This window comes from Paralichthys olivaceus, chromosome 3 (assembly GCF_024713975.1).
Source record: "Paralichthys olivaceus isolate ysfri-2021 chromosome 3, ASM2471397v2, whole genome shotgun sequence".
In the NCBI taxonomy this organism is placed as follows: domain Eukaryota; kingdom Metazoa; phylum Chordata; class Actinopteri; order Pleuronectiformes; family Paralichthyidae; genus Paralichthys; species Paralichthys olivaceus.
The window spans coordinates 14,367,527-14,387,993 of NC_091095.1; the positions used below are offsets into that span (position 1 = coordinate 14,367,527).

The following is a 20,467-nucleotide window of genomic DNA, read 5'->3' on the forward strand; positions in this document are numbered from 1 at the left end:
TTTTGATATATACCATCACTTACTTTACTTTACTATCAAACTGAAGTCTCTTCCGTATTGCATGCAGCTTGTTTTCTGTATCATACACTTTTGTTACACAAAGTATTTTCTCCTTGCAAATGATCTCTTGGAAATCCCTCTCAGATATGGTTAAATCTCTCAGGTTGCTTCATGCATGACCAACCCCCCCCCCACAATCTCCAGGAGGCCATACCATCCTTACAGACTGTACATCTCAGGCCCCCATTAAAGACGAAGACGTTCCCCTGTCAGCTCCTCTATACCCTGCTGCTGCTTCTACTTTGTGGTTTCCCACATGTTCTCGAGTCCGCACACCTTGACAGAAGATATTTTAATCGCTGCAGAAAAGGCATCTGGCTCACAAGCAGACCTGTAGTCATGTGGAAGGTATGTTTTTGCAGCTGAGATTCCAACCTGATTTCTTGGGTCAAATTCTTCAACAGTTAACCCCACCCCTAACACATACACACACATGTATATACACATTTCTACCCCAACCTCACCTCTCAGTGCACAGGCTACATATTTCCCCTCCACGGTTCTGATATGTGTGACATGTTGTTGCCTTGTTGTCTGGATCTATTCAAGAATACTGTTGATGACAGGAACTCAGGCAGGGCCATTTCGATCTCATCCCACAAAATCTGTCTATTACATGCATCACATTACTGTCTAAAGCAATATTTCCCTGTTTGAAATGTGTCTGCCTTTGTTTTTTTCAATAGTACAGTGTGTTCTAAACATTTAGGCAAATGAAATGCGATGTATTGTTGTAATTTATGTATTGTTATATAACTTTGTGAACACTTTTATAGCATTTTCTCCCTCATTATTTCTGTATTCTGTAGTAAATGGGGCCACCCAAGTATTTTAGTCAGATGGTTTTGTAAATTATATAAAAACAACATCAAGGAATGCTACATTCCTTTTTGGTTTGTAGATGTCTTGGTTCTCCAAACAGATAACTGGCCAAACATAAAACATGCCTCCTTGTCAGTGGTTTCACAGCATATCTATAATGGAATTTGATAACAGAGACTTTTTCAGTTATCTAAACCATAAACTACAAATGTCAAATGAAGGTGTCCGTCCAGAAAGAATAAATTGGGGGATGATACAAGTTTCTCTGCTGTCCAACCACAGCCTGAGTTTAGTCAAACAAAAAAACAACTTTATACAAACTGGTAATCTGTTTATTGAGATAATATCAAAGAATACTTGGGGCCACCCATGAACTGCAGTGTTCCTGGTTCATCTCAGGCCCAGGGATATTTGTTAATTGATAATTTCCTGTCAACTATCTACGGTACCCCTCCAAAAATGCATAAAAACGCTCACAGCACTATAAAAAAATGGATTTGTTCTTTAAAGAGGCCTCGTTTTATTAGGGTTTGGGGGATTTAGGTGAGAAGAATAAAGGTTTTTGTCAAGCAAAAGAAAAGTCAATCAAAGACATTGAAGTGTTTCCTGTCCACAGTAAGTGTGAATGGATTGACTGTGATAACTCTCTTGTAAATGTAATGTGTATCAGACCTGACAGAGTCGACAGCAACACTATCATGTAATGTTTTATTAATAAGAATTAAGACTCAATTATTATTATCAATTGCCAAAGAACAGTACACAAATATGTATCTGTCAAATCAAACCGGTCCTCTGATCAACTGTTGTACACACAGTTTGTTGTTGGCATCGTCTTATTTCTGCATCTGTGTTTGTCGTTTTTTGGTTGCTTCAAAGGAATATGTTCCAGAACCAGATGCAGGCCCACATCAGTCTCTCTGGTTTCCCTCGTTTTAATCAGGCCCTGATGCTGTTTTCTGTTGAAGCCTCTCTGTAATGGATATAGATGCTTGACTCTCAGATGAAGCCTCCAGCTTACTCTTGTGGTATTCTGTTATGGAAAGAAGGTAACAATTTATTATGATTTATGGGCCAACAGGGAGAGCCCGCAAAGACGTATTAAAGGCATATTTTTCAAACATCTGAACCACTTTATTGACCAAATTCATTACATTTATTTGGTGACAGCAATGCCTTGGCATGAGCTAAACAATAAAAAAAGAAATAAAAGCAAGAAAACATTTTCATATTGGCTGCAAGACTTCCGAATTTATTCTGAAAATTAGAGGCCTTGTTAGAGGGGCCAAGTTAAACTTTGTAAGACTTGTCTTTATTTGTTTGAAGACAAATTTGTAACATTTACAACAACTGAGATGTGGGACAGAAGCCGACAAACAAGTTACAGTGTGAGTAGAACACACAACACATACATATCATTGGCCTATGACAGAAACATTTTGTCAATAACTTGTGGGAGCAGACAGCATAAAAACTTAAAGTAGCAAGATGCCAAAGATAGAACCTTGTGGAATGCCACTTTGAAAATTAGCAGATAAAGAGGATATTTCACATGACAAATCTCAATTCTCAACACTGGGGGATAAAAGAGGCTGAGGGGACAACAGCCATTTTTCAACGTGAGTCATTTGTTGTCATTGGGGGTTCCGCTAATGAATGCAGGTCATCATAATTTCTAGGTGTGTTTGGCACTTTGGAAATGTATTATTTTTGTACCATTAAAATGCCCAAACTAGGACTGATCAAGAAACACAATTATTTTAACATTTAACTAATTAAATCCGTTCCTGTCCTGGCAGAGGAAATGCACTGAGAACAAGAGAAGAGATGAGATGAAAGAGGAATTTAAAGCCACAAATGAGACAAATGAGCCTTGGCATCTTATGTGAGGAGACAAAAAGGGAGAGATGAGTGAGAGGTGAGACGAGTGTGAGAGAAAAGGAGGATGAGGGAGGGAGTTTTGTTGAGCGTGAGAAAGACTGAAAATGGAAAAACAGAGGGTGGGAGGGAAAGACGGTAAGACAGAAAAAGAGAGGTGGTGGAAGTGAGTGAGTGAGAGATGGGCAGGGAGGTATAAAGAGAGGGAGGGAGTAATATAAGAGAGGCAGCCATAGAGGGAGAGGTGACAGAGTAGATTATCCTCCTCTCCTCTCCTCCTCTCTGCCAGCCTCATCATGGTCATGCTGCAGATGTTGACTGTTATCTCTCTGACTGTTATCCTCCTGGCATCTGTGGAAGGTAGGACACAGCCATACTTACTTTGTGTGTGTGCGTGTGTGTGTTGCATGGCTTGTATGAACCCTGCAGGTGGACAGTGTAGCAAGAGAGCGATGGCGAAGATAGAAAGAGGAGAGAAGAAGGAAAGAGGGATAGCAGCAGCAGGAGCAGCGGGGAGGGAGGCATGGATGTAAACAGAGGGGCAGAGCGCAGGAGGACGAGCATCTGAAATCACACACACACACGCAGAAAGAAAGCAACTGTGTCAGGGCTCAGTCTGTGTGAAGGTGTCACCGCATGTGTTTTTTGAGATGGAAGTGGAAGTGCAGCGATGAGTCTGAAGATGGATTCTAGATCATCTGTGGCATAACAAAGCAACACTGTCCTATTTTACTGCTCTGTTTGCTCCTGCTGCTTCACATCACACTTTAATTTGTTTACACAATTGCTGTGGATAAAAAGGCACCATGACACACCCTCCACGCAGACACACATTCCTCCTCTCTTTCTCTCACTTTCTCCCTCTTGTTTCACTGGCATGCTCTTGTGTTTTGCTGCACAATGGGATGCCATTGTAATTCCTCTGGCATTCTTGTGTGTGTACATGTGTGTCCATATGTGAGAGTGTATATGTAACCAGAGGGCATGTGCACATTCTGCAGGACAGATAACATTTTTCTGTCTGCGGAAGCTGCCAATACACTGTTTCAGTCTTTTACAACATCAGAATACTGACTAAACAGAGCTGAAAGTTCATGCTTTAAAATGTTTCTCTATCTGATTGGAATGGAATAACCGATAATGTACAATAATGTGTAGTGTTTGAAACTTTTGTGGCTGTCATGATCTGTACTGAGAATTAGATTTTGACTTTGATATCACCTTGTTTGCGAAAACTAAAGGTGTGAAACAGCCAAATTAACTGAGGGAACTTAATTAAAAATGTTCCTCATTTTCTGTCTCACTCTGTTTCTATGTGTTTGTCTCTTTTGTTTCCCAGGTAAAGGCGTGCAGATGCAGAGAGATGTCCAGTGCTGCATGTTGTACTCCCAGGGCAAGGTGCGTACCAAAGATGTGTTGCGGTTTGAGGTGCAGACAGAGGGGCCCGACTGCAGTATACAAGCCATCATGCAAGTATTCCAACTATCCACTCCTGGAGCTAAAAAGCACAGAGCGATCTGCAGGCATGGAAAATATGCCTCTCGTTATAGAGGAGGGCAGAGCCGGGCTGAGAGGCATTGTCATCTTTCCAGGTCATGTTGTTATGGCAGGGCTCTGAGCTGTAATTGCCAGGGAAGTAAGAAAGGAAATATGTGGGAATAACAAGCCAACTGAAAATACCTTGTGAGCCAGCTGAGCCCTGCCGCAGCCAGTCAGTCAGAACAGCAGGGTTTAGTTAAATAAACCATGTTGCATTGTGATACCTATTGTTTCCAGCAAGTGGGAGAAATCAGATGGAGCCGGGGAATGAAGAGCTTGCTTTTTCATGTGGTCAAGCTAACAAAAACATGACATTCTTATAGATACAAGAGTTTCTTTTGATTCTCTCTATTCCAGTGGTTACTTACCTTCTGTCCTCAACTTTTGATCATAGTTTGACTTTTTTCTATTTGAGAGAAAACATATTTGACTCGTTCCAGTCGTATTATAACATCTTTTCTTTGTGATTCCTGAGGCTTTGCTGCACCTCATGGACATCTTTGTTGTCCTTCACATTAGTGCTGAATCATCATTTCTACCTTTGTTCTTGTACTTTGGCACAGTTTCAGTTTCTGGATGTTCAGAGTTCAGCAGAACGTTGTTGTCACCCTGTATGTTTTTTTTTTAACAGTCTTTACACGAAGAAGGCGGTGAAATGTGCTGACCCCAGAGACCGGAAAGTGAAGAGGATGCTGAGAAAACTCCTGCAGAGACAGAGAACCAAGGCCCACCGAACCATGTGGCTCCTTCCTCATGACAACCTGCCTGTCATGTCAGAGGTCAGCCATAATGTACATCACAGACACATTGCTGTTACACCCTCCAGCAACTCAGCAAAACACATGGTTCACAGTGTAATTTATTCAACAATGGTAAATACTTTGATTTACTGTCTCTGCACTGAATATTCTGAATGAGAATAGAGAGATTTTCATGCTATTTCCATGTTACCTCAGTCATTAATAGAGTTCCTCCTCCAGGACAAGAAAGATAATTGGGCGGTTCTCAATGTGGAGTGATGAGGTGGAGGAAAAGTCACAGTCACAAGTAAGGTTCTCTTTAAACCTATGTTTGGTGAACTGCATCAAATATGTACAGTATCTTACAGTGGCTCTTTCATATGTCTCATCCTTTATTTTTGAATTCCTCTCCCTTTTCTACAGGCCAAGTAAACTTTCAGCAGCTCGTCGTCCTAACACAGCGAAGCTCTCTCTCTCTCTCTCTCTCTCTCTCTCTCTGTCTACACTATCTGTTTCCCTGGGACCAGACCTGGGCAGCAATACATATTTAAAAGGCTTTAGATATTTAAATATGAACTGTGTTTGAAATATTCCCAAACACGTGGCTGGAACAGTCTCAACAAAGGAGTATTTACTTGTGAGATAAGTTGAATTTATTATTATTATTATTTCTTAATGGCTCATACTGTTATTAGCTGCAGTCTGCGTGGAAGTGTCTCCCTCTACAACAACATAACCACTCATGACTGATGTGCAACCAGTGAACAAGTTGTAATTAAACAAATGATACATGAACAGTGAAATTAATATTGTATATCAGCAAGACACTATGTGTATTTGTGACTTGTATACCTTCATAAATGTGTAATGACACAGTGTGTGTGCAGGATATTGGGGAACTGATATTGATTTGCACCTCATTTTGTACAATCCAGGTCTTAGTTGTCTTTAAAAAATCCTCGTTCAGGCTTCGATCGTCTGTATCTGACTGTTAGACAGCTCAACTCTCTGTCACACTTCGTATATTGACTGTTTGTAAACTCAGTATTTAACCCATGTCAGTCTTTTAAAATTTTGCCCTCAGACATCGACCAGCTATTTCAATATCTATCTGCAGTTTACATTTGTCTTTTTCACCGATAGTCCGTCACTAAACTATGCCAAAGTATTCATGAATCACTTCACTACATGGCAAGGCTGTTAAAACTTAGAGGGCTCAACTGTGTGTGAAACACACAAGTATTGTATTGTAGAAGAATGCACTGTATGTTTAAACACAGTATCTCAAGTCAGCAATTTTATAAATTAATCTGAAATAATGACTCAAAATGTCTCACTGTCTTTTTCTGGGTATCTTGTGTGTGTCTGCATTTTGTATTACACAATATTTTATTTAGCCATGCTGCACTTTGGTTCAGGTGGAAAATCTCAAGAAATATTTGGTGCATTATGAATTGTACAGATTTTTATTAAATTGTCAGTATCAGGTGTTTTTTTTAAATTCCTCCAGTTCTGCTCTGAGCAGTTTAGCATGATGGTGTTAGCATTTAGCTAAAAGTACTGGCTGCTGCGCCCTAGCACATTTCACTGAGCATCTATAGCACATCTCAGGACTGTTAGAATCTATGAGGCCAAACATGTAAAATGTTGTAGTTTTAAAACAAGGCTCTAAATCTTGTTTGCTTAAATAAACACATATGTGTGAATGAAGAGAATATAAAGTTAATTTTTCTGGGTCAGTTTTGAAACAACAGACTGCCAGGGAATACAATAACAACAGAAACACATTTTATGTGAATTACTGAACATTTTTAGTGAACAACTAATCATATAAAATTGTTGTAACACAGAACACGTGTAACAGAAGCTAATTCCATACACCATGTTTGTCTGAAGATGACAGTTTCTAGTCAGGAGAACATCCTCCACCAGGGGTAGCCACAAACACAATAATGAAAATCACAGTTCAATTCCTGAGCCATTTATTTGTCACATTTTTCATAAGCTGTCAAAGCATCAAAACTAAAGAGAAACCTCTTAATAAGCACAAAAGTGGCACAAAGTCATAAGAACTTTCAACTGAACTCTACTGTATATACCGTTTCACTTTCATAATTATGCACTACACTTTCCTCTAAAACACCCAAAAGCATAAAGCAACTGTACATTCAATTCCTCAAAGCGTTAACCAACTTTATTCACAGTACGTTTTCACAAAGCAATAAATATAAATCTGTGATTAGTCTGCAATATATTATTCCAGTCTAAATATACCAAAACTGAATTGGTTTTTGGTGTAATGTAGAAAACAGAGAAATAATGGTCAACTAAAATCCAAAGTATGAAGCACATCAACATTTGAAAAACAACAACTCTTAATTGTGGAAAAAGAAAAATGTATCTTGATTAATATTTCCTTCTCTGAATGCCGAATTTATGTATAAACAATAAAGAGAAGAAATTGTTTCAGAACAAGTATTACTGCAGGTGTTACTACAATCAGTGTAGGAGTACAGTCTTATGCCCATTTAAAGCAATATCACCAAAATACTTGCAAATATATATGCTATCCATTTATAAGAAAGCAGCGAGTTTAAAACATTCAACAAGTCACATGCAATATATCAACCTTAAATTAATAAGTAGCAGAAATTCTAACTCCCATTGTGGTCCAGTGTTTTGCGCAAGCACACTTAAAGAAAAGAAGAAAATATATCAAAGTTAAACATGGCTTCTCAAACAGCTGAGCAACTAATGTATTTATATCCTGTTGATATGCTCCATTGAAGATTTCAGTGTAGCGCACTGTCTGAAAGTCCTGTTAGAGGTAGTTATGATGTATGATGTGTTACAAAAGAAACATATTTGCAAAGAAATGTTAATCCATTCAAAAGAGCTAGTTGAGTGAATTGGAAACTGAATAAATGGAGTTTGTCTTTATTAATACTGTGTATTCTCCCAAGGATGCTGGTAAGAATTTGATGGACGTCATAAATCAAACAAATATTTGAAAACTTGATGAACCTGAAGATATTTTTCAATGATTTTCAGCTTTATTTGACACATTGAGCTTTTCTAAATGTCATACTGAGTTTTCAATCTGATTTAGTGTCACATCACTGGCACTGAATCAGTTTGACAGCGGTGGTTATAAAACCATTCCTAAACAGCGTGCGTGTTTATTTCCTGTCACCAAGCAGCCACAGGTCAGGCAGTGTATCACCTGGTTTCCCAGACAGCATTTTGTATTTGAGGGTAAGTTACGAGTTTGGGACACTCCGGGAACCTCGAGCACTGGGTGAGTCGACCCAGAATGATTTTTTTCTCCTGCACCACTGCAAGCCTACTTTCTTTGCTTTTGGTACGTGAAGCCCCTTTGAGTGTGGTTTTATTTTTTTCACATAGTGGTCTCACTGTTGTGGTGCTTGATGGTATCGTTTTCCTGGCAGATAAGCTGGTAGGGCTTCTCATTCTCCTCGATGACAGAGTTGCGCACCTCATCGTCCTGATTTTGTAGCTCTCCGCGGGAGAGGTGCTCCACGATGCCGGCCCCGAGCGAGTCGCCCAGCACGTTGGTGGTGGTACGCAGGCGGTCCCTGGGGTGATGAGAGAGAGAGATCGAGCCAGACAAGAAGAGATGGAAAGTTGAGACATAAAGAAACAATATTGTATATTTGCAATGAAAACACTCACACTGTGCCTCTAAACACACTTTCTAATCCGTCACCCTGCATTATGCATCAGTAACCTTTGTAGTGGTGGGACCTCTGGGCTCTCTGAAGCTTTCCTATGACATTTAGACTGGCAGAGCCACAGAACAGTACACAGACCAATCCCCATCAAGCTGACATTTAGTGGTAACTCACAAGAACCAATCCACAGCGATGATCAGTGTTATGTCCTCTGTGGGCAGTCCCACCGATGTCAATACGATCACCATGGTAACCAGGCCAGCCTGAGGGATGCCTGCTGCTCCGATGCTGGCAGCAGTTGCCGTGATACTGAGTGGGCGGTGGGAGGGATGAGAGGAGAGTGAAGACATTTAATAAAGCGAAATAAACAAACAGCACATGTGCACTGCTGGTGGGAGTAGTAGTATAATAAAGGCACAACAGAAATTATAAAATGATGTAAATCTACCAAAAGTCACACTGATAACACAATTACAATATAAAGTATGTTCTTTAGAAGGAAGGACATTTTACACATTATATCAAAAATAATAAACCAATACATATTTTAGTATAATTTGCTTACATGGTATTTGATGTATCACCCTTTCATTAACACATAAAAACATCTGAGCAGGTGAGTCACTGAGTAAATAATGATCACATGCTCTCTGGAGTGACGTTATAATAAAGATGCAGCAGAGAGAAGTAGGTCAAAGAACACTGCTGGACACAAAGTGTGATGATACAATAATATAGAGATACTGTGCTTTAAAAATGAACCAAAATGACTAGGCATGTAAAACTCTGTTGAACACTCATGAAATCAGTTTTGTTTGACACATAGTTTCTCAACATGGAACCCTTGATTTCTTTTACTTCATTCCCCCAAAAGAAAAACAAACAGTGTTACCTGATGGTGAGAATCTGGCCAAAGTTTAGGTCCATGTCATTAACTTGAGCGATAAAGATGGCTGCCACAGCCTCGTAGAGGGCGGTGCCGTCCATGTTGATGGTGGCGCCCACAGGGAGTATGAAGCGTGTCACCCTTTTATCCACATGGTTGTTCTCCTCCAGACAGCGGAAGGTGATGGGCAGGGTAGCAGAGCTGGAGCAGGTAGGGAGAGAGAGGAAGCATTGTCACCAGTTTCACACAAAATGGCAAATGTTTATTTAATATATTTAATGTTATTTTTATATCGATGAGTTTGTATTATATTTTACATTTGATTTAATATTTATTTTATTTTTAGTTAAATGGACCAATATTCTTCTATGAAAATACCCCACAATACAGCAAATAGCACAAAGTTGTTCATTTGTTTAGATTCATCCATTCATTCTTTTTATCACCATCTTAGATGCTTGGTCATACCTGACGTCCAGACTCACCTGGATGATGTTCCCAGGGCCGTGATGAGGGCCTGCAGCAGACCACCGATGAAGCTGTAGGGATTCCTCCTGGTCACCATGAAGTAAAGCAATGGCAGCACAAAGAGGCCATGGATGAGGAGACCCACAATGACCGACACGGTGTACATCCCCAGCTGACTACCCACCTCTGCCAGATCCTTCATCTCCACAATTTTCCCTGCAATCAGGAACAGGATGCCCACTGGAGCGTACCTGGTAGAGTGATTCAGAGGTGATGAATGAGTTTGGAAGAAGATGGATACAATGTGCGAGGCATCTAAAATTTTAAAAGTCAAAAGAAACCAAGATGAGTGACCTATGAAGAAAAAGGTTGTAGTTGTTGAGTCTTGAGTCTTTACTTACCAGATGATGATGGCCACCAGTCTCATGATGGCTTCATTCAGGCAGTCAAAGAAATCCCTAAGAGCCTGGCCCTGCTGCTTCATGTTGCCAATGACCAGACCGAAGCACATGGAGAAGACCACCAGACCCAGAGCGTTCACTCCACCAGAGGAGCTGGACACAGGGATCGTCTCCTCCACTGTCTCCTGTCGTAGAGAAGAGAAAGACTGAAACGATTACAGATTATACTTTGGTGAGAGTGGAAATACAGTTCATCATATGCATTTTTACTCCTTTTCAGTAATCGTGTAATCTCCAGAGGACTCGTCTGCCACCCACCTGTATGGTGTGCAGCACCCTGCTGAGGTTCATGCTCAGGTTAGACTCTGTCACGTTGAGGGAGTCGGTGAGGTTCAGGGTCACCGTCACGTTCCGTGTATGAACCGTCTTCTTGTAAACAGTTTTATACTGTAAGAGAGTCGGTGACATTCAACTAAAATAATGCATCCATTCTGTTTGGGAATAAAAGTGTCTGAAAGTTAAACAAGACTATATTTTGATATGGATTCAGGTCAGGGGGCAGATGCAGGATTTTTCTCCCCTTTCTTTAACATTTATATTTCACCAATTTCCCGGGGGAAAATATATGAATCTAGATGAAAGAAATCAGTTATCTTTAAGGCACTGATCTCTATGAGTGTGAACAATCTGGTGCAGCTTGACTGAATTTAAGGGTTATGGTGGAGTTATGTGCTTTACTGAGTTTGACATGTTTTCTCTCTTTGATTCTTTCCCTGTTATTTAAACTAGTTTGGGAAATCTATTATGAAAGTTGTGTTGTAACTTTAAATCTGAGGGCTTTTGTAATTCAAAAAATGAAAATAGAAAAAAGATGGATGGCCTCACCTGCTTGAAACAAGCTTCTACCAGATTGGGGGGAAACATGTTTCTGAAATAAAAAATAAAACAAGATTAAATAAACAGATAATCAATAACCATTTAATAATTTTACAGGGCAATCATTCATTAATGATTCTGCATTCCCACACTGACAATATCCAATATTTCTATTATATTTCCTTTTCTGAATGAAAAAAAGTACTATGTTTGATTTGTGGTGTTGCAAACCTAAACTAACTGGCTATTGACAGTAGCTTCATGCTTAGTGTGGATATGAGAGTTGTATCGATATTTTCATGTAAGTCTCTGCATTTCTAAAAATAACAGACTATTACTACAATCTTGATTCCATGTGGAAACTTTCAAAACAGCTTGATAAAGTAGCAACTCCTGTGCAATTTCACAAATCAGTGAAGTTTCCATACTGTTATTACCTGATGAGATCCAGAAAAGCATCAGCAGCCTGAATAGGTTCAATGTTTCCGCTTTTTGGCACAGGACTGTCTCTGCTGCCTTTGCCCGGCCGGATGATCATCACAATGACGATGCCAATGAACACAGCGATCAGGGTGGTCACCATGTAGTAGACCACTGCGCGAACACCCATTTTACCTGACGCCTTGCTGTCCAAGGAGGAAATACCTGAACAGAGGACAGTCACTTTAGAATGCAGTCTGATGCAAGTTTAGATTTTGTTTTCAACTTTTATTTAATTTAAAATGAAACTGTCCCTTAAATATTAAGAGTTCTTCATGAAACCCATGTGTGTTGTTTATAGACTACTATATATACAGTATATTGCATTTGCTCAACCATAGTTTCATGATAATATATATATATTTTTTTTTTTACACAGAACATCAGATCTCTAACCTGTTTTCTGCCCCTGCTTCATAGTAGAGGTGTGTGTAGCTCTCTCAGACACACACTCACTCTATCTGGCATCATCAGACTAACCACTAGCAGCACGGAGGTATAAATCCCTCCCATATTGCTGATCATTTAAAATATCTACAAAGGTTTTACTGTCCTCACCTGGTAAGTAATATTACCACCCAGTAAGGTGAAAATCCCCCATTGCGTTTTTGTGTTATTTTGTGCACATACAGACGAGTGAAACTGGTGGAAAGTGAACCAGTAAACCCCTGTAATTTACACTTAGTGAGTGTTAAGTGTGTCTGTTCTTCTGTGCTTGTTCAAAGCCAACCTGTGACCAGACTGGAGACGATGAGAGGCAGCACCAGCATCTGCAGCATTCTCATGAGGAGCTCCCCAGGAAAGGCAAAGTACTTGATCTCCCTCAGGGACAGCTTGTGGGGGCGTAGAGCAAAGCCCAGGATTACACCTGAACAGATTTGCATGTGCGCACACAAAAGGCACAAATGAACACAAAAAAGTCAGATAAAGTCAGTGGTCTGCAGAGAAAACAGTGCTGGACTCTACACTCACCCAGAGCCACAGCCGCGACAGTGAACAGGACGAACAGGTTCCTCTTGAGGAAAGCTTTGACGCTGCCCCTGCTGATGGAGCTCATCCTCTCCTTCATGGTGCTGGCTCTCCTCTCCATTGCCCTGCGCAAACGCCTCCTCAGGTCTCCTCTCTCCGGCAAGGGGGGTTTGTCCGCGTCCTCGTTTAGGAAAAGACTCGTACTTGCGGGGGGCTTCTCGTTCATAATCAGCTCCAGCACCTGGTCCAACAGGCAGGTCTCGTGGGAAACTAAGCAGGGAGAGAAGTAATTTATCACATGTTACAATTACGATTATCTTATTGACTGGATGACAATTTTAAAGCATATGGAGGATCCACTTACATGGAAAATGAGAATATTCACACAGAGTGGAAAGCATCAATTTGTAAGAGAGGACGTAAAAGTGTGGGAGGTCAAATCAAATCAAACAGATCACGGTTTGAAAGATTTAAGAAACTCTGACAAAAATGACAGGTAACATAAAACTGAAGACGTAAACTGTATAACTCAGGACAGTATTTAATATATTTCTAAAATAATTTATTTTTAATATATACCCCCTTTCTTATGTGAATAAACCAAATCTAGTGCTGTAAATGTGAGTAGATGGATAAAACATAAATCAATTCAACAATTTAAATGAATCATAAAAATTTTAAGATTCAGTGGTTCCAGCTCCTCAAATGTGAGGATTTGCCTCTTTTATCAGTTTTTTTTTTTTTTTTGATCCATTAATAATTTAATGACATCACTTTTGGCTCTGTATCCCCATATTTTCTGATAAGTTACAGACTAAAAGATAAAAATATCAACAGATTTGTCAGTGGTGAAAATAATAAATTGCAGTTCTACAACAATCCAAAATCACATGAACTAATATTTAATATTCAGTTACAGAATACATTTTTGGACAGTGAGGCAGAAATGAAGGGAAAGTCAGTCACGTGATTCTTACCCAATAGTAAAATCAGTTTATAATGATCTCATCTTTTTTAAGATACATCCAACACTGGCTCTGACAGTGCAAACAATGCATATAAAACAAAAAGAATAGAGAGATTCGACCAGTTGTTGGTCTTCTGACTTTAATTCCACTTCATGACCTTGACTATGTGAAGTTCTTGTTCCCCAACTACTTTTTTGTACTATACATTTTTTGCCACCATAGCAAGTAATTAAATCTCAGCTCTGTGTCTCTAAATCTTAACTGTGATCTCTTTTTATATGTTCAAATAGATAAGAGCTGTATCAACACTGTAAAACTTCAAAATATCGAGTTTCTGTGGTCTTACCGTTTTTCCCTCTGCTGAAAACAAGAAGCAGTCTGTGTGCAGCACGTGGCGGTTGGTCCTTATCTATCTAGGTTACAATGCTTCCTGTGAATCACCCTCTGCAAGCACACTTGAAGCCCGGTCTTAAAGAACAACCTCTTCACCCACTTCTCCTTTACATCCAGTGTAATCACCCAGCGCTCCAACACTTTCCCCGGGGGGTGAACATTTAGCGTGTGATCTCCAGAGGCTTTATATATTCTGTTTGTATCATTCTTGACTATTGATTTTCATTGTCCATTGTTCTGAGCTTCACTTATATTTATTACATATGGTGTAAAAAAGCTATTGTTGAGCAGGTTGTGGGATGGTCGTGGATATTCAAAGCCATTATTTAGGGTTGTGTAGGACAACCAGCTGCTGCCTACAGTATGTGTGTGTGTGATCCAGGTTTATCTGTGGGGACCTACATCTGCATGTTCGCCCACATTATGGGGACTTGTCTCCATTATGGTTTTTGGTCAGGCCACATTGAATGGAAGTCAATGCAAAGCCCTTATAAGGATGGAGGCACTAACATGAGCACTTTCACTTTTTAAAAGGCCTGTTTGAGGATCAAGACTTGCTCTAAGAGTTAGTATCAGAACTGGGTTTAAATTAGGGTTAGGATAAGGATTGGAATCAAGTGTTTAATTGTGATGGAGTACAAGAATACACGTGTGTGTGTGTGTGTACAGATATCTTTGTGAGGACCATTTTGAGCGTAGAACCTATGTTGAATAGAATATGTCATAACTCCTTTATTATGCCAGATCACCAATGTCTCGTCTGTATGATCTTATGATCCAGTACGATTTATTTTATTTATATATTTATTTTTTCTGTGACTGGGTTGGGATGTTCTTAGTTAGGTAAGTTGTAAAAGGGTTTATACTTCTCTCATTCAGTTCCAACCTTAATTATACTGCCCCTAATACTTAAAAACACCTCAGCATTTTAATTTAATACACTGTTATTTATTCATAGCCACAGCCCAAGAAGAAAAGAGTCAAATCAATTGGAAAAACTGAAATTACTAATTAAATTATTATGAAATCAACTAACACACTAAATCCACCCGGGTGTGGATCAGACAAGTCTGATACAAATCTGTGGAGACATGTTCTTCACAAATGACTCTTATCAGCCGCCCGTTGCTGCAGAGTTTTGTTGCTAAATACTCCAAAGATTTTCTCCATCCATGTCAGTCACATTGGAGTGTGGAGTCTGCTTGTCCTGGCAATGCCAACAGCAAATATACTGGACCTCATCTGATCCAAACCAATTCTTATTTTGGTTTCATCTCACCAAGGAATGTTCTGCCAATATCCATCAGGCCTCTTTTCATGTTCTTTGGCAAAGTTAATCTCACAGTTTTGTGCCATTTTATGAGCAATGGCTTTGATTTTGGATGCCATCTGTAGAGGCTGACTTCAAACAATCTACTTTGCACCATCTGACCAGTCAGTGAAACACCAGTGTCCACACATAATCCTTTTGCCAAGTCTGATGCATTCAGATGTTGTTTTTTAATGCAAGGCTGCATAGGTTGTGCATTTCCTTTGACCCAACCTCCAAATTGACACATAGGGTAGAATCAGTAATTACACATGTTAGAACCAGATGCATGACACATGAAGTAATTCAGGAGATGCAGAGTTCATTACGGAATATAATTAAAATAATCAAAACTGGTCAATATCACATTTAATTTGAGCAGCTGTCACCACTTCCTTTTCCAAGCAGCGACCTCAACCTGCCAACTCTGGCTGAAACTGCTCAGTCCTGGTCAAACCAGAGTTACCACTCCTCTGTCTGACAACACAAACATCCAGCATTACATGAGCAGCAAACAGTCAGACATTAAGCCAAACACAAGGACATTAGGGTCTTTAATAATAATGGAGATAATCATTAACCCTGAGATCATTTTTTATAGCCAAACATTTTATTTTTTTATTATTATTATTATTTATTTATCAAAACCACTAGAGCTCTTAACACAAGTAAAATAAATTCAAATTGAACTCAGTGCCTTTGGCTTTGGCTGGTAGAAGGGCATGCAGCTTGTGAGTTCACACCTCAGTAGAAAGACACTTCAGACTAACATGTTAAAACACACTGGGACACAAGGATCCCATCTCAAGCTCTTGCATGTGTCTTATTAACACTGGTTTATAATTGTTTACATTTTACACAGCGCAAGAAGTTGCTCAGATCAACCTGTGCACATTTATGTTCTGCAAGAAGCTTCTTTTTTTTAATTAATACAATACACATACAATAGTTCTTTCAAAATCAAAAATGTATTACTTGTATGTTGTCACAAATGTAAACAACCTAAAAATAAATAAATATGAAAATATAGTCATTAATAACAGTTTCCCTGATTTATTATCATTATATTCTACTCCTAGTAACACATTGCTGATATAGAGTAATAACTGACAGTAATTCACTTTGTAAACTTCAGCTCTTCACTGGCTACTCACCGCTCATGGTTCACAGTCTGTCTCAGTCAGTCCAACCAAAGTCAGGTGAAAAACCTCAGCTTCACAAGTGCAGAGATTCAGTGAGTGTGTGAGAGTGTGTGAGAGTGTGTGAGAGTGTGTGAGAGTGTCCAGAGCCGAGTGGGAAAATGACAGTGTCTCGCTGCTCGCCCCTCTCATGAGCAGACACACATAGAAAGGTTTCTCATACGGTCTGACCTTCTCAGATCTCCACACACACACACACACACACACACACACACACACACACACACACACACACACACACGTACACTGTCCAGCCAACCTTTGGCAGTCCATCAAAGTCACATCCATTTAGTTTCCTCAAATTAAGTTCTTCTCATCTTCTTACTAAAGCTCCACTTCCCTGAACACAACACATAAACCTAAATCTTTTGATTTCATTTGACAAAAAAAGTCACCCCTCAGGATTAATCCCAAAGATTTTAATGTGGAGTTTGGAACACTAGTCAGTCAGAGAGGGCCTAATGAAAAACTCCATTGAGTTAGATTTCAGCCGTCTAAGCGTTTTTAGAACCTGACACATACAAGAGATTAAAGGTGTGTAAAAGGTTCAGTTTGTAAAATTTAGGTGAAAGGGATCTATTGGTACTATAAAATAATACTAGTGATGTTTTCACTAGTGTGTTTTATCTAAATTGTACAAATTGTTGTTTTCTTTACCCTGGAATGGACCCTTTATATGTAAATACTTAAAAAAAAAAAAAAACTATATTTAATACTATATTTACCTCTATGGAGGCTACCATGTTTTTTACAGTAGCCCAAACTGGACAAACTACACTTTTTGAGTTTGTTATAACAACTGAAGGTTTCCACAGGTTCTCTTTCATGTTTGGAAGGGGAGGGTGAGGTGAGGGCTGTTCAGCTGCAACATGCAACTTCACCAGAGATGTCACTAAACTTTACACACTGAACCTTTAAGCTACATACATGGGCCACATAGCTACACCAAATGCTTTACCCTATGAAATGTAAATACTTTATGACTTTCAATGTTATCTGATCGGTGTACTTGTTGTTTTCTATGGAATCTTGAAGTCATTGCCATTTGCACACTTCATGACTGATCAGTGACAGAGATCACAAGTTTGAACAGAGCTCATGAGTCCATCTGGTCTCCAAACTATGCTTAATAACAAAAACATGCGATAAGTAACGGGGGAAATAACACAATATCCTGCTGGAGACCGGATTTGTTTTCTTCCAAAATGGATGTCGGCAAGAAAAAGGCAGATTTGCAGTGAAAAAAACGAGGAAGGAATGAAAAATATGAGTGACAAAAATATGTTGGGAAACACTGGTGCAGGTATCCTGAGGTTTCCTCTCACCCTGTGTCTTGCCTCTCACTGGCTGCAGCTTATGTCACTGCACCAACAACCAGGTCACAACACTCCACTACTGGATTTGAACTCCTGAAAGGTGCAGAGCCTGCGACATGTACACGTCTATGATGGTCGAATTCGATTGTGTCTTCGACACTTCACTGATAGAAAACTGTCAGCAAGTAGAAGATTCCGGCGAAAATCATGTGATGTATGTTTGACAAGCACCTCCTGAAAACTGTATCTACACGTTGGAGCTGCTGTGATTTTGCATCGATATCTCTTCTGTTAACTCTCTGCCACCACCAATTTCAACACAAAGACTCCAAGACTAAATATAGGAAAGATTGACAAGTCAAATACGGGCAAGTTAAGAAAGATTTAGTTTTATGCAAACGTCTTCTGGGCTCATGGGAATGGTGACCATGGCAACAACCAATCCCGCTTGTTTGATTCCCTCAGTGCAACAGAACCAGAGTTTCTTTTCAACTACGTACAAGAAACCATGAGGAAAAGCTGATCATCGGATTCAACAGCTTCCAGGTTCTGGATGAAATAACTTTAAACATCCTGTAGGACTTGAATATGAAAAACTACACTTTGAAACACATTGACAAAGAAATAAACTTCTTTGTCGAAACAGGCCCGCAAGATATTTGATTTTGTAGAAAGAGAGATGTAAGAGTAAGCATAACTTGGACATTTCTTTTTTAAACCTCGATATGGAAGTTTAACACCAAATAGCTGAACTACAAATTGAATTTGTATTATCACAACCCTGCAAGCACCAAAACAATTGAAATGATAATTCAGTGATAGATAGATAGAAAGATAGATGATATATAGAAAGATAAAGTCTGATACCCTTTTTCTTCTTCCTTTGAACGTGTCAAGCTGTCATGAAGAAACGGATCCTCTCCTCTTCTTCTCTTCTTTCCTTGGATGCTGCAGAAACAAGGATTAAAACTTCACAGTCTTAGAATAAACTTGCGCTCAAATGATCTCAGATTCAAGCTCTGTTTGAAAAACAAAAGTGACGCAATTGCTGTAATTATTTATCAGCCGGCAACAAGAGGACAATTTAATTAGGTATAAAGATCTTATCCCCCACCTCAGTCTGTGCTCCTCACTCCGTCATGTGGATGTTTTCCTCTCCACCATGCAGCTGATAATGAACTGGTGTTGCCCACACACTGTATCTCCACTCACCATCTTCACAGTTATCGCCCGTTTTTTTTTTTTTTACTATCAAGCGGTTTGTAGCTTGTCCATGAAGCCTCCGGCAGAGGGAAGCGCCTGGGAGATCTGCGTGGGAGGAGTAGAGGTTAAAGACCCTTCAAGAGAGGGAGAGAGAGAGAGAGAGACAGAGAGAGAGAAAGAATATCAACCACCTGCTGCCACAACCACCAAGCCTGAGTGAAATATGCTCTCAGGTTAACATCACACAGCTCCTCATGAATTTCACAATTAAAAATAAATGTCACATGTTGAAAGAAATAGTCATGTTGTGATTAACCTTCCTTACATGAGGATACAGATGAGGATACAGGATTCACACCACTTATTAAACATTGGATTTGGGTCCCACACACAGTATAAACACATAGCAGTTATTGCCATGACAACATGCATCTGCTCATTGCTCAGGGTCTGCTCTCAACCACTCTGGGGAACTCAAGTATTTGTAGCCCTTTGGCATCTCTCTGCCCCGCTTTCCACTCTCACACCTACGCATCATGTTCATGTTCACTAAAGTTACATTGATATGCACGTAGCCCACTTAAAACTGAATATTTGTGCTCAAGTCAGATTCAAGCTGCCCATCGTGAAGAGGAAATGAGACGGATTCCAGGTAGGCCTACAAGAACCAGAGGGTTTGCACGGACAGACCAAAACAGGAAGAACAATGTGTGTCAGATTGGTGTATTATTGACTTTGTCAAATAGAGCGAGGAAAAACCACAACAAAACGTCAGAAGTGCTCTTACGTTTCTTCTGTTTTTTTCATTGTATAAGACGTGTCTTCTTCTGCAAATGGGAGTTTTCATGTTTTCATTGAATAGTTTCTCTGAACACTTTGTCCATGATGGGCTAAGATTTTATATAGATACTTCATTGTAGTCCTTAGAAACAGTGGTAACATACTTCAGCTAATTGTAGCAAAGTCAATTAAATTACAAGGTGCATTTAGGAGAAAATTCGGACATTTTATATCAAATGAAACAGACTCGACTGAGAGGGTTCTCTTCTGTCAACATGGACAAAGAATTGCTCAAGTGCTCAGAAAATTGTTAAAATCGAACATCTACATTTCTATGACAACTGCGCAAAGTGTCTGCTGAGGAGAATTCAGTGATGTGACTAAAAGCTCCAGAAGAGCGGCCAAATGGACCATGGCGAGGTGATCTTTTTCGAAACTTCTGTTTCCAACGTAATAATGGAACTTTCAATCTCAGCTGCTCAAAGGTT

General features: G+C 39.6%; 2 protein-coding genes across 2 annotated transcripts; one reads left to right on the forward strand and one right to left on the reverse strand.

Moving 5' to 3' along the window:
* The first annotated feature begins 2,947 nt into the window (after window positions 1–2,947).
* Window positions 2,948–5,605, forward strand: ccl44 (chemokine (C-C motif) ligand 44). Its single transcript, XM_020080829.2, has 5 exons — window positions 2,948–3,120; window positions 4,100–4,229; window positions 4,931–5,078; window positions 5,280–5,346; window positions 5,463–5,605. The coding sequence occupies exons 1-4, from the start codon at window positions 3,057–3,059 to the stop codon at window positions 5,316–5,318; spliced, it is 381 nt and encodes a 126-aa protein (XP_019936388.1). The 5' UTR covers window positions 2,948–3,056; the 3' UTR covers window positions 5,319–5,346; window positions 5,463–5,605.
* Window positions 5,606–7,004: 1,399 nt separating this feature from the next.
* Window positions 7,005–19,863, reverse strand: slc1a6 (solute carrier family 1 member 6). Its single transcript, XM_069522099.1, has 12 exons — window positions 19,111–19,863; window positions 18,864–18,944; window positions 12,815–13,081; window positions 12,573–12,710; window positions 11,800–12,007; window positions 11,372–11,414; window positions 10,805–10,933; window positions 10,487–10,671; window positions 10,103–10,336; window positions 9,624–9,818; window positions 8,906–9,040; window positions 7,005–8,635 (listed from the first exon to the last, which is right to left on the reverse strand). Exons 3-12 carry the CDS (start codon window positions 13,035–13,037, stop codon window positions 8,437–8,439), a joined length of 1,689 nt encoding a protein of 562 aa, XP_069378200.1. The 5' UTR covers window positions 13,038–13,081; window positions 18,864–18,944; window positions 19,111–19,863; the 3' UTR covers window positions 7,005–8,436.
* Between the last annotated feature and the right edge of the window lie 604 nt (window positions 19,864–20,467).

Excerpts from the sequence above, each read along its gene's own strand:
- slc1a6 (XM_069522099.1), bottom strand. The coding sequence starts at position 13,037 with ATGAACGAGAAGCCCCCCGCAAGTACGAGTCTTTTCCTAAACGAGGAC. Across the intron at positions 12,711-12,814 it reads TGTCGCGGCTGTGGCTCTGG|GTGTAATCCTGGGCTTTGCT; the intron begins GTGAGTGTAGAG and ends AAATCTGTTCAG. Across the intron at positions 10,934-11,371 it reads TAGAAGCTTGTTTCAAGCAG|TATAAAACTGTTTACAAGAA; the intron begins GTGAGGCCATCC and ends ACTCTCTTACAG.
- ccl44 (XM_020080829.2), top strand. The coding sequence starts at position 3,057 with ATGGTCATGCTGCAGATGTTGACTGTTATCTCTCTGACTGTTATCCTC. Across the intron at positions 3,121-4,099 it reads CCTCCTGGCATCTGTGGAAG|GTAAAGGCGTGCAGATGCAG; the intron begins GTAGGACACAGC and ends TTTGTTTCCCAG. Across the intron at positions 5,079-5,279 it reads ACCTGCCTGTCATGTCAGAG|GACAAGAAAGATAATTGGGC; the intron begins GTCAGCCATAAT and ends TTCCTCCTCCAG.